Here is a 12,932-nt window from a genome sequence, read left to right on the forward strand (position 1 = left end):
CTTGTTCTCAGTTTTTTTTATCATTGAAATGACATAAAAACTAATTCAGGGAGGGGAAAGCAGTAATCAAACTGTCCAATGATTTTTATAAGCATAATTAAATTGTCAAAAATGTAGAAAATGATGCTGAACAAGAGCGTCTCAAAGTCTCAGCCAGCAGAGCTGAAGTTATTTCTTCTTCTTGTCCTGTGTGGTGGTAAACCACTGGTCCAGCAGCTTCTTGCTGTAGTAAATCTGCCAGGCGTGCACCTGCACAGAAATGATGATGACAAGGTACATCACGGACACAGCCGAGAAGCCAAAGATGAAGCGGTAAGCCTTGCCATGCCGGTACAGCTGCTGAGCCACGGGGAACATCTCCATGCCACCGTAGATGAGCGGCGCCACGCAGAAAAGCCCGGCACTGATCATGGAGATCACCAGGTAGCTGATGTTGTTACGCGGCAATGCCAGGAAGCTGAAGACAGTGGGGACTATGCTCAGAAGGTAGGGGTACTCCCACTGATACGGAGAGGCGACTACCTTGTGAGACACCAGACTCAGCTGGCTTACAGTTACCTGGACACATCAGAACACAGTGAGAAACTGCCTGCTAGGAAAAAGGCATCCTCCGATGTTTGTTCTCACCTGAGCAGCCATCAGCACCCAGATCAGTACATGGACAATGTTCAGTTTACGGATTTCAGACTTCAAGGCAACACTGAATCAAAAAAGAAAAATACATGGCTTGGAACAAACCAAGTTAACTGTACAATAAATGAGATGGGGGAGAGGGGTTGAAGAGACTGCCCTGACCTCATCTGGTAGTGGGAAGCAACTCGCTCCCTGTGCTGGAAGTCACTGCCGTCGGTACCTGACGCTCTGGGACCCGCTCGAGAAGTCATGGTGGATCTGCAGGTAAAACAGGAAGTTAATGCACAACTAACCAAACCTCTGAGCTCCTGCCGTGAGCAATTTCTGGGAAATGACATTTGAACAAACGAGATTCATTCAAATAAACTCATCTGCAAAAAGTTGACTAAATCTGTGGAGGTCAAAACAAATGAAGCTTCCAGCAGCAAAGTGAGCCTGTATTTAATAAGTTTTTTTGTTGTTGTTTGAGGCAAAAGGTAGACCATACCGTTTAGAAAAATTAAATAAATCAAGCAAAAAAGGACACACCAATCACAACGCATCGATTTGTCCTCTTATTTGTGAGAAATGAGAAAGTGCACTTAAACCACTTTGTGTAATATTTTCCAATTCTCACTTAAAATGTGTAGCTTAAGCCACTTTGACTTGTATGTGTCACTAACCCAGGAGTTTTAACTTTTTGTTTTAATTTACGTAGATAGCTATAAGCTACAGCAGCGTTAGCCGAGCAGCTGTTTCATTCACTTTCCGGTTTTAGCATGCTGATTTACCATGTGTATCTTTTCGACGTTGTTCCTGAAATATTAAGTTTAACATCCTCAAAAATGTTAAAAAGCGTTTCATTCCAACTTTTCTCATCAACATTATTGTAACACTAGTTCGAATTAAAGCGTCAGTGAAAGGAATGACAGTCTTTAAACTACCGAATCTTTAGCAAGCGTTAGCGACTACAGGTCAAACACCTGCCACGTTTTAGCGCAGATGTATATCTATGCATGTATATTGAAAGTTTACCGTTACTGGCTCTTACCTTGTTGTACCTTGGTGCTTATATAAAGCATATATGTGTTTCAGACTTAACAGTTAAGGTGCAGCTAACTGACCGCAAGGTTACATGGGATGCATGACGTTTCATACATGGCACGGTTCCAATGCTCAGTGCGCACCCTACGCCCCTCTGTGAAGTGTGGATTCAGTCAAGTGCACATCCTTATGTTCGAGTGCGCAAGTTTACCAGCGTGCAAAAAATGTGAGAATTGGGACAGTACGCCTCTGTGTCGTAACTTCGACATCCAAAATGCCGGGATTGGTCACTATTTTGGCATTTGTACTGCTAAAAAGTACAACTAGAACAAAACTAATTATTTTAAATGTACAGTAAAGGTATTTTTGCTTTCCTCATTGTCATTGTTGGAGATATTTGGTTGTTCAAATGTGTTTTGTTATGACTTGTTGAATACAGTAAATTATATGTAATCACACATTTTCAGTTGAGTGAAACAAACATTATTTCAACCTTTGAAAACTGATTTTATGCTATTTTCTGAGACAGAGAGCTTGCTCAATGAACTTTGCCATATTTCCAAGATGGCAAAAAATATGCATTAAAATGTTCTCATAATCAATTCAACAGTAACTGCCATTTCACTAATTAGAGACAGAATTTTTTTATTCATAAAATCATCTCTTTTATGCAGCTAAAAGTTAGTTTGGTATAAAGTGGAGCTTATATATATATATATAAACAAACAAAAAGACTAAAGGAACTAAAATATCCTTTTAAAAAGAAACTATAGCTGTGTCCGAATTCAGGGTCTGCATCCTTCGAAGGACGGATTTGTAGGCCAATTACGTCATAGCGTGGCGACAAAGGCCTGTCCGAATTCAAAGACTCCTTCAAATGCGTCCTTCTTTTCCCCAGATTTGAAGGATGGGTCCGGTGTATCCTTCACGGCCCACGAAATCCCATAATTCATTGCGGGTTCCAACTGGGCGTTCAGTCAATGGCGGTGAATAGCGACATATTATTGAACTTTATTACACTTTAAATGACACAACGTGATTTGGTGCAACGTTTTTAGGCAAGAATGTAAGTGTGTAAATCTCAAATATCTGCTCGGTTCATCAGTACATCATCTAATTACAATATTGCTCTGACATTTTCGGACCTGTCTGCTACCGCTGCGTTAACAGCCAGCTCCCCGCCAGCTGTCAGCCGGCCAGGCGCTCCAGGTTCGGTACACCGAGAGAAAACGCCTAACTTCTGACACATTGTTATAAAAACTCCCGCTAGCTTTCCCCAATGAGTGGGAGTTAAACACCGATATTATTCAGACAGGTCTGGTTGAAAATGTTTGGTTTATAAAGTATTTCAAAGCAGAGGCACATTGGTTTGATTGATTAATTAAAGTTAAGCCTTCAAAACATAATAGGTTTATTTAACCGTAATGTCCTATCTGCGATGTGGAGAGTATTTTAATGAATAATTTGTATTCCTTGTAGAAAAGTGCAGTACACATTTGAACATTTTAGAATCAAAGTAAGAGATTTCCTTTTTACTATGGAACATCCTTTACTATAAAAAGTGAAGAATAATATAGAAATCAGTAATACATGACTGAAAAACAAACTTCGGCTCCGTTGTTTTTTCTCCTCTCTGCTTCGCGCTGTCACCGTTGCTTGGCAACATGAGTTACGCTGAGGTGGAGGCGGGGACAGTTGGTGAAGGCTAGACCTGTCCGAATCCACAGATATTTTTCTTCCGGTCTCAGTTTATTCCCGGCCTTCGAAGGACCCGTCCTACTTAGACCGGTCCTTCGAAGGATGCAGACCCTGAATTCGGACACAGCCTATGAATTCTGTGACTTTATAGACCAAAAATGTTAGAAAAACTTCATCAGGATCTCTGACATATATCTATTTCTATTCCACTCCCACAAAAAACTTAAGATATTAATTTCATAATTATTTATAAAGTTTTCCATATAATGACTTTCTGCAAAAGAAATTGAAAATAAATATCAATTCCAGGGCGTTCTGTGCCTGAGATTTTGAGACAATACACCTAATATTTTTAATAATTTTATTTAAGAGAGTTCTTAAACATTGCAACGTCACAAAATCCCAATCTTATACTAATATGTTAGAATCTTAATTTAAGATTTGAAATTTGTCTTGCATTTGTGACATTTTGTTTTACTTTCCTCACACTTAGTTTGTGACTATTATTTTTTATTTCTTCTTTTTTCTGCTCAGTTTATCATATCAAATTTTTTTTATTACTAGTGTGTCTTGTCATACTATTTTCAATTAAGACAGGAAAAAAAAAAAACGTTGCCATAAGTCAGCCTTTTAACTCAAAACGTCACATTCACCAATGAATTGTGGGTAACACACTTCGCCGAAGTCTGTTATGCGTTCTTCGCGTAAGGGCGGAAATAGTACCCAATATGGACGGAGCGAAGGGCAGATGAGGAGAATGTACGCACTCAAATCCTTCATCATGAACGCGTATTTTAAGTACACTAGGGAGGAACGACGGTGGGAGTGCGAGTATTGGGATAAGGCTGGTTCCTTTCTCATCCATCCATCCGCTTTCTAACACCCATGTCCCCAGTGGGGTCAGGAGGGGTGCTGGTGCCTATCTCCAGCTAACGTTCTGGACGAGAGGCGGGGTACACCCTAGACCAGGGGTGTCCAAAGTCGGTCCTCGAGGGCCGGCATCCTGCAATATTTTAGTTCTCTCCCTGGTGGTAGTAACAATCTTTTGAGCTTGTCAATTTTCTTCTTAGGTCTCTAATGAGCCATCATTTGATCCAGGTGCGTTAAACCAGGAAGACCGGCCCTCGAGGACCCACTTTGGACACCCCTGCTCTAGACAGATCGCCAGTTTATCGCAGAGCAGGTTCCTTTCTCAGTTTTTTTGAACTCTAATAACAGTTTTTCTCACTCTATAATATAGATATATCTGATGCTCAGCATAAGAAGGTAAAGTATTTATTATTTTGGTTACGAGCTTTGTGAAGAACTGATGCATGTTTTTATGTAGAAAGTATGGTAAATGGATAACTGCGAGGAGAAAGAGTGATATCTAGTGGAAGGCTGCAATGATAGCAACTGTTGAATTGACTGCTCCGTCAAATACAGTAAAAGTAAACTGCACAAAATGTAAACCTGGAGTCAAATTTCTTTCAAAGTGAATGAAAAATCAAACAGTGGAGCTATACTATATTCATTTTAATTATTAATTTTATTTGAAAACGGAGAAAAATCAAGCAGAATAAAACAGAAGTTAAAATTCTCATTCAGTTCTATTTAAAAATACTGCTCATATTTTAAATGGAAATTAAAGGTTGCTGTAACTCATAACTAAATATCTTCAAAGACTCATTTTGGATGATGATCCTTTTTGCCAGGAGGGATCAGTCAGTCTTGCAACGAAGTTGAAGAGCCCTCTGACTTAAGACTGTTGCTGTATGACTTTCTCATGACTGTCATGACATGCTAACAGCTCAATTTTCGGGCACCGGTGATGGTATTCCACAGTAACATCTTCTCGATGACAACATAGCAAACACTGCTAATCCACATCATTTTCTTTTAACACTGATTTTCAGATCTCTTGTCTGGTTGCATGGTAAGAAAGCTGGACAAAGAGATGTTAGAGTCATAAATTATGTCCAAACATGCAACATCTTAATCATGCCCAGCTTATTCCCAAACCATGCTTGGGAATACTGAATTAAAGCGTAAGTATTCCATTTGAGGAACACTTATGTATTGGGAATAGTTTATAAACTTGACGTCTACAAAGAGAATAAATCTGAACTAACATAACAGAGCAACTACAACATGCTGCCACCATGAGTTGCAACAATTTTAGAGAGAAAGCAAAAGCTTTATTCTTTCGCTGACACACAGTTTAGAGAAAAACAAGAAAGTTCACGTTTTGAAAACACTATGAGTATATTGAAAAATACAGGAATTTTGTTCCAAAATCACACATCATTTGAACACAGGAAGAAAAACTGGCAGATTTTGCTTGAAAAATGTATCTTTGAATAGTTTTTTTTAGCCTAAAACATTGTTTCTGTCAAATTTTTGAAGTAAATAAATTTTCCCACTCAACAAATAAAGCAAATTCAAGTAATCAGTAGTTGAAATAAAAATAAATTAAAGAAACGCCATAATCATTATTATGATTATTATGACAAGAAAAAAAGAATGCAAAACACGTAGGAAAATTTGTCAATTTGTGGATGTAGATGCAGTTTGATGTCTTTATATAATGCTGAATCAAACTAATATTTTACCAGCTGCATGTGCCAAATAATATACAAAACATACAGAAATGATAAACAATGGAAAATACATGTGTCGACAGTATAATTGTGAATAAATGAATGGCTTAATCTATATGTTATGTTCTTATTGTGCACAGAATACAGTAAAATGAATAAATCAATGCTAACCAGTTATTTAGGTGAACAGGTTTACAGCAAATAATGTGCATATGGCAACTTATAACTCGGGGTAGCATGTTGCTATCACCTCTTTCTTTAAACATGTAAAAGTGAAACCAATGTTAATTGCACCAAAATATATTAACCCTTTGCAAATATGTCACCTGATCCCAAGATGTTTTGCCAGTAAAACTATGACTTCTACTTATTCAAGTCAGGCTAATTTGTCTGTGGAAGTAACAGACCTGGTTGGGGCTTATAGACAGCGGTATTTATAAAAGTTAGAAAAAGCTAGCACTTAGAAACCGACCCATACTTTCTCCCTCCTGACATGGTTGCTGATTCGATCAAATCACCATCTTTGCCTGAATTCACACCACAATACATTTACACCATTGTGTCATAACAGCGCTTTCCTTCCACCAGAGCAGACTTAAAAGCAATCAGAAGTCTAGATGGTTACCAATATTTTTTGTACATGGTAGACTACATGATAGTGGGGCATTTTTTGGATATTAACTAATTATTACACACATGCATTGTCCATAATCTAATAACTCATTGAATCTTACTAGACTTACTTGCTTATGAAGTTTACAAATGTTAAGTCTGCTAACCTTGAAAAAATTATTTGCTGCAAACCCACAAATGCTCAGAGGGCTGCCAGTCCATACAATTGACGTCATTGTCCATTGTTGTCTTGTTTCCGCTTCAAAAGGTATACAATAAAATGATAAGTTTGGTTTGCATCCATGTCTGTTTATGCAGCCAACAATGTAGTACCCTTTGACCTTTTTATAGTGAAATCAACTAAATAAAAGTCATATTAGGCTATCAACTATGTTTTTGACAAACTTTAAAGGAATTGTTTGAATGTCTGTCATGGCAGAATGGGATGCTTTCTGAAAAGTGTAACACGACATGCAAAAGGGTCAATATTTTCTACTCTAGGCAACTGACACCCGAAAGCGCTGAGTTTTTCCTAACTATATTCCCTAATTTTGGTCTACAAACACTGAGTCTTGAATACTTTTCCCTTTTAATGTATGACAATGGCCTCTTACTTATTACATCAAGTACAGTAAGTATCCAGAAAATGTGGAATGGACATACTGACCAGCATAAAGTCCTGCTGCCTGGTCTGATGGCAGCTCTACATGAACAGTGTCTCCTTTTTTCAGTGGGAGTACAGCGCTTCCTGAAGCCTGATCAAGGAAACCCTTTTTGTACTCGTCGTAAGTGTACATTATTGGCTCACTGTTCTTCATCAGAGCCACCCAAACGTTGCCTCCCTTGCAGTGAATGTGGTAAGCAAAATAATAGATTCCTGGTATACTACATGTAAAAATACCACTTTGTGGATTGTAGTCCTGATTTCCGTTGTGGAGAAGTTTGTCAAATGTGATTGGGGAACCTACTAGAGGGAATGGATTTGTCAGTTTTGAGGTGAATGCAGGAATCTGCTGCTTGGTTCCACTAATCTCAACTCCATTGCCTGGCTTTTTGTGACCTTGTCCATTGTAGGGGCCTGTGTGAGGGAGGAATTGAATAATGTCAGGAGATTCAGCAGGTATTCCTGGAGGGCCGGGAGGACCTGGAGGGCCGGGTTGTCCAGGAAGTCCAGGAGGACCGCTGGGACCAGCGTTTCCTTGAGGACCAATTTCACCAGGGGTTCCTGGGGTCCCATTACCAGGATAACCAGGGTTACCTGTTGGTCCTGTTTCACCTTTTTGTCCTGGACGACCAGGAGGTCCAATTGGTCCCCCTGGTCCTGTAAGTCCAGGGATCCCCTGTGGACCTGACTGACCCTTGTTTCCAGACTCTCCTCCCTCTCCTCTTGGTCCTTGTAATCCTGCAGCACCAGGGGCACCAGGTAAACCTCTAGCCCCAGCTTCTCCTTTTGGCCCTATTGGCCCTTGGAATCCTCTTTGTCCCGGTTGTCCACCCTCTCCTGGCCTACCTGGCTGTCCTGAAAGACCAGGAGGTCCAGTTTCACCCTTCATTCCAGGATTTCCTCTAGGGCCAAATGTGCCATCTTCTCCCTTCTGTCCTGGGAAGCCAAGACTACCAGGAGGCCCGGTGGGCCCTGGTACACCAGGTATTCCTGTCAAACCAGTTAGACCAATAACTCCAGGTTGACCTACTTGACCTTTGACACCTTTTGGGCCTGGTTGTCCTGGAAGACCAGCATGTCCCTTGTGACCCTTAGGCCCTGGAAATCCTGCTTTACCATAACCTGGCAAGCCTGGTGGTCCAATTAAACCAGGAGGCCCTGGTTCGCCTTTTCCTCCAAAGAACCCTGGTAACCCTCTAACACCATCTTTTCCTGGTTTTCCTATTCCTGGTACACCTGGAAGTCCTGGTTGCCCTCTTTGACCTGGTGCTCCTACTAGCCCTGCTTCTCCAGGCGGACCTGGTTTTCCTGGAAATCCTGGCTGTCCAGGTACACCATTCAGACCAGGTTTGCCATTGCCAGGGAGGCCCACTTGTCCAGGTGGACCAGGTTGCCCACCAGGTCCATTCACACCTGGAAAACCAGGCAGACCAAGCCCTTTATCGCCTTTTAGACCTTGAGGACCAGGAAACCCAGGTGGACCATTTTGGCCAGGTTCTCCTGGTTGCCCTGGCAGTCCTGGTAACCCCTGGCCTCCTGATTTTGAAATTCCAGGGAGTCCAGTGGGACCTGGGAATCCTGGAGGCCCAGGAAGTCCTGTTGGCCCTTGACCACCAATTGGTCCAAGATCCCCTTTTTCTCCTGGTAATCCACGGCCTCCAGGTTTTCCAGGGAATCCTGGGATTCCAGGTTTTCCATTTCCCCTGTATCCCTGAGGACCTGGGGGACCTGGCTTTCCTGGTGATCCAGGAATCCCATGTCCTGGAAGTCCAGGGGGGCCTTGTGGACCTGGTGGGCCCACTGGTCCAGGGGGGCCTTCAATGCCTTGATGTCCATCTGTGAAACCTTTCCCACCAGGAACAGGAAGAGGACCTTTAGATCCCCTTGGGAAGGTTTGTCCTGTGAATAAGTGAAAACAGACATACATGATCATGATGTAATGCAGAGGTTCCCAAACTGTGGGGCGCGCCCCCTGGGGGGAGGGGGTGCCGTGTCATTGCAGGGGTCGCGGGAAGCTGTCTGGATGAAAAAAACAAAACAAAACATGAACACTGTATGCACTGGGTTTTTACCTTAGAATGGCCAACTCTCTGTTATTCCTATGTCAATTTGATACAGTAGAGGCTTCCACACTTCCCATATTTGTGTCCTCTGTCACTTTTATCAGCAGTTAAAACTGTTTAATCCGTTGTTAACATGTTGTAACCTGTTTTTCCGAGCCGCCTTTAAACGCAACATGAGCGCTACGACACTCCCGCTGGGTTTACACCTGTGAAGGAGACCTCACGGCAGCAAATCAGCAAAACGCAAAGAACATTTCACAGTTTTTCCCTCCAAACTAACCGACTGAGTTGAGTAAAGCTGTTGGATGCAGGTAATGTTAGCTAAACGATGACTAGCTAATATCAATACAGAACCTTAAGCTTAACAAGTACCTTGTAGGCTACCGATGTTGGTGTCTATTTTCAGCTACGTACATTCATTTTGCCCCCCAAAAAGTCGATGCCCTCCCCCCCCCCCACACACACACACACATTGTTTCAACCAGACAGCCATTTGTAATCCATAGGGGGGGCGCAGAAGAAAAAGTTTGGGAACCACTGCCTTATGGTGTCCCGCATGGCTCAATTCTGGGCCCACTGCTTTTCTCTCTTTATTTACTGCCTCTGGGTTCTGTCCTCAGGAAACATGGGATTTCGTTTCATTGTTACGCTGATGATTGTCAGATTTATTTGCCCCTGAAGCAAAAGGATGTACATTCTATCAAACATCTGGCATGTCTAGGTGATATTAAAGCTTGGTTGGCCTTGAACTTTTTAAATTTTAATGAAAACAAAACAGAGGTGATGGTGTTTGGACCCAGTGGCTCCTGTGAGTCCTCCTCTGTTGACCTGGGACCCTTGGAGGTTTATTTTAAACCTATGAAAAGCAGGAAATTGCGGCTTTTGATCCAAAATGGCTGACTTCCTGTTGGGTTTGCACCATGGCTCCAAGAGACTTTTTTTTGTAGGCCCTGACATTATACACATGTGTACCAAGTTTCATATTTCTAGGTTAAAGCATGGCTTGGGGGTGATTATTTAAAAAATTCTAGGGGGCGCTGTAGAGAAATTAGGCCACACCCATCAACGACTGTTATGGATTCCTGTTCGGGGATGAATAAGGATGAATCCTAGTGAGTTTGTTGCAGCTGGGCTGAAACATGTGGAATCTAGAGCCAAATCTAGAGCGTGATCTCTGCTTCACCGCGCTGCCACGCTGAAAACTCTACTGAAAACTCTTGGCGCTTTAAAGCAAATGAGACCAAACTGTTATCTGTCATCCAACACAGAATCATCTTCATTAGGTTGAGAGAGCCATAGATGGAGCGTTCCAAGGAAAAAAAAAAGGCACTTCCTGTTCTGAGGGGGCTTAGATGACGTCAGACTATGACGACATAGGATCGTCAGGCATCCCACCAGGATCACTCATGTCAAGTTTGGTGCAGCTGGGCTCAAAATTGTGGAATCTAGAGCCAAACGTATGGACACGGCGTTACAGGTCACTTCGCCACACCGCCATGCCCAACTGCTCCATCGAAACCAAACGCGGTTGGAAGCCACGACACACCAACATGTTTTCTGTCTGTGGACATAGTTTCATGTTGATTAGGTCAAAGATGTCAGACAGCGACCGTTCACCGTAAAATATGACACTTCCTGTTCTCAGGGGGAGTGGCCTAAGTGATGTCATCATTTGACCATTGGGTATTGTAGGGGACCCGATGATGATCAATCACTGAAAGCAACCTCGAAAACGCAAACCTTTGATAACTTTGGATCGGCTATGCCTTATAAATGATCTGACCGAGTTTGAAGCCAATTGATTGAAATCCCTAGGAGGAGTTCGATCAAATGCAAACCCTGTAAACGGCCAAAATAGGGTCAAAATCGGAACTTCAATCCAAAATGGCTGAATTTACAATTAATGTCATAGTGCAAGTATCACAGAAAGTCGGAGTGTCTTGGGGAGCTCTACAAGTGTACCAAATTTCAAGTCTCTATGATAAAGTAAGTGAATAGGAAAGGGTCTTTTGAAAGTTGCTAGGTGGCGCCCTTGAGCAATTTCTGTTGCGATTTTTGGGACAACCTTAAAATATGTAAATTTTACATGGGCTCTATGCGTCCGCCAAGTTTGGTGACTTTTTGAATATGATAAAGCCCCCAAAAAGCCAATTCATTTGGCTGAAGAAAAATAATAATAAACAGCGCGATTACAATAGGCCTTCGCAGCGCTTAGCTGCTCGGGCCTAATTAATAAATGACTTCAATATTTTTTATTAAATATTAATAGAGCACTACAATTTTTGTTATTATTTGGAATATGGGTATTTCTTGATTTTAATGTGAATTAACTTTTCAAAATAAACCCAAAATCAAGCAAAATCAAGCAAATAGCCATGAAATGTGTGTGTGGTGTGTAACACACCAATACACAAAAATAGATGAATAAATAAATAACTGATGTCCCAATACCAAACCTTGTGGAACACCACACGCTACTTTATTAAGATTCTGTCTAGTATATGGCTAAAAAAAGATAAAGCTTCCATGTCAATGGAGTAATTTTTGTTTATCTAGTGTAAAACCTCACCTTTGCCTTTTGTCAATGGTCTCATTTTTCCAATTTGCAAAGGCACTGGCAGTTGTGGAGCGTCTTTTCCGTACTGTGACAGTGATGGGATCCCTTTGCTGAAAGATGAATGCGGCATCTCGTTCCCCAGGAACTGCTGCTGAGGAAAGTCATCGCTGTAATGCGGGATGGGCTGAGGCTGCTGCTGAGGTGGTGGCTTTGGTCCATAATATGCTCCCCCATCAGCTGTGTTCATTACATATGGCTGGAGTAGAAAGATGACATGACAGAAGAAACGGAGAGGTACAGCCACCATTTTCTGTGGAGAAAAAGGAAAAAAAGACAGTTTTGGCAGTTTTTTTTTCTCCAAATAAAAACAAATTCTATTTTGTACAAAATTTTACAGGAACATGTACAAGATGTTATTAGCACCACAAGTGTCAAACAAAAATAAAGTCTCTATTTTACCAGGATGTGAATTCCCCTTTTTCCTTGTGTACCTTGAAGATTTAGACAATGCATACACACATAAAATAATCTAATTAGTGCTGTGAATTGGTGAACATGATCTTTAATCATTTAAACATGTTTGCGTTTGAGGAATCCACTAACTGATGCCAAGAGTGCTCTGTGAGATAAACATAAATGCATGTTTTCTCTCCAGCTTTAGCGTTTAATTAGAATGAAGCTGAACTATGGAGATCAAAGGATTTCGATTGCTGCAGTAATTTTAGTAAGCTTTGGTTACATATCTGCAAAGCAATTATTTAAAATACACAATCACCATAATAGATAATTGGTCAAATTTGAAGGCACTCACAAAAAATGCCCACCTTGCCCTTCCTCCCAGGAATATTTGAGGATATTAACAAAATATATTAATTTTTTAATTTTTTTCTGATAATATTATGTTGTATATTGGTAGTAGTAGGTATGGTGTCAAAATCTGGAATAACGGTAGAAATAAATAAATGCCTCAATTAAGTTATTAATGTGCCAGTCTTTGCATCCAAGAAATAAAAAAAATATGAATTTGACCAACATATTTGATAATATATTTTCACATAGATTAATATTTCAACATGATCAATTTAACATTATCACTATGATTT

General features: G+C 41.0%; 2 protein-coding genes across 3 annotated transcripts in view; both read right to left on the reverse strand.

Moving 5' to 3' along the window:
* Window position 1: 1 nt before the first annotated feature.
* jagn1b (jagunal homolog 1b) lies at window positions 2-1,803 on the reverse strand. Of its 2 annotated transcripts, XM_014975844.2 has the most exons (5): window positions 1,664-1,803; window positions 796-891; window positions 628-700; window positions 324-558; window positions 2-249 (listed from the first exon to the last, which is right to left on the reverse strand). In XM_014975844.2, the coding sequence occupies exons 2-5, from the start codon at window positions 882-884 to the stop codon at window positions 98-100; spliced, it is 549 nt and encodes a 182-aa protein (XP_014831330.1). In that variant the 5' UTR covers window positions 885-891; window positions 1,664-1,803; the 3' UTR covers window positions 2-97. The 2 variants fall into 2 exon arrangements, with proteins under 2 accessions (XP_014831330.1, XP_014831329.1); XM_014975843.2 differs by having other exon boundaries at window positions 2-558.
* A 3,060-nt stretch (window positions 1,804-4,863) lies between these two features.
* LOC106909478 (uncharacterized) overlaps window positions 4,864-12,932 on the reverse strand; it is a 37,649-nt gene continuing 29,580 nt past the window's right edge. The window contains exons 2-3 of the mRNA XM_088015342.1: window positions 11,842-12,139; window positions 4,864-9,108 (exon numbers count right to left, since the gene is read on the reverse strand). Coding sequence (XP_087871468.1) covers window positions 7,163-9,108; window positions 11,842-12,136 — 2,241 coding nt within the window. The 5' untranslated portion in view covers window positions 12,137-12,139 and the 3' untranslated portion in view covers window positions 4,864-7,162. The remainder of the gene's footprint in view (window positions 9,109-11,841; window positions 12,140-12,932) is intronic.

The sequence above is a fragment of the Poecilia mexicana genome, unplaced genomic scaffold (assembly GCF_051168715.1).
Source record: "Poecilia mexicana isolate PSO_F unplaced genomic scaffold, ASM5116871v1 scaffold_2, whole genome shotgun sequence".
NCBI lineage: Eukaryota > Metazoa > Chordata > Actinopteri > Cyprinodontiformes > Poeciliidae > Poecilia > Poecilia mexicana.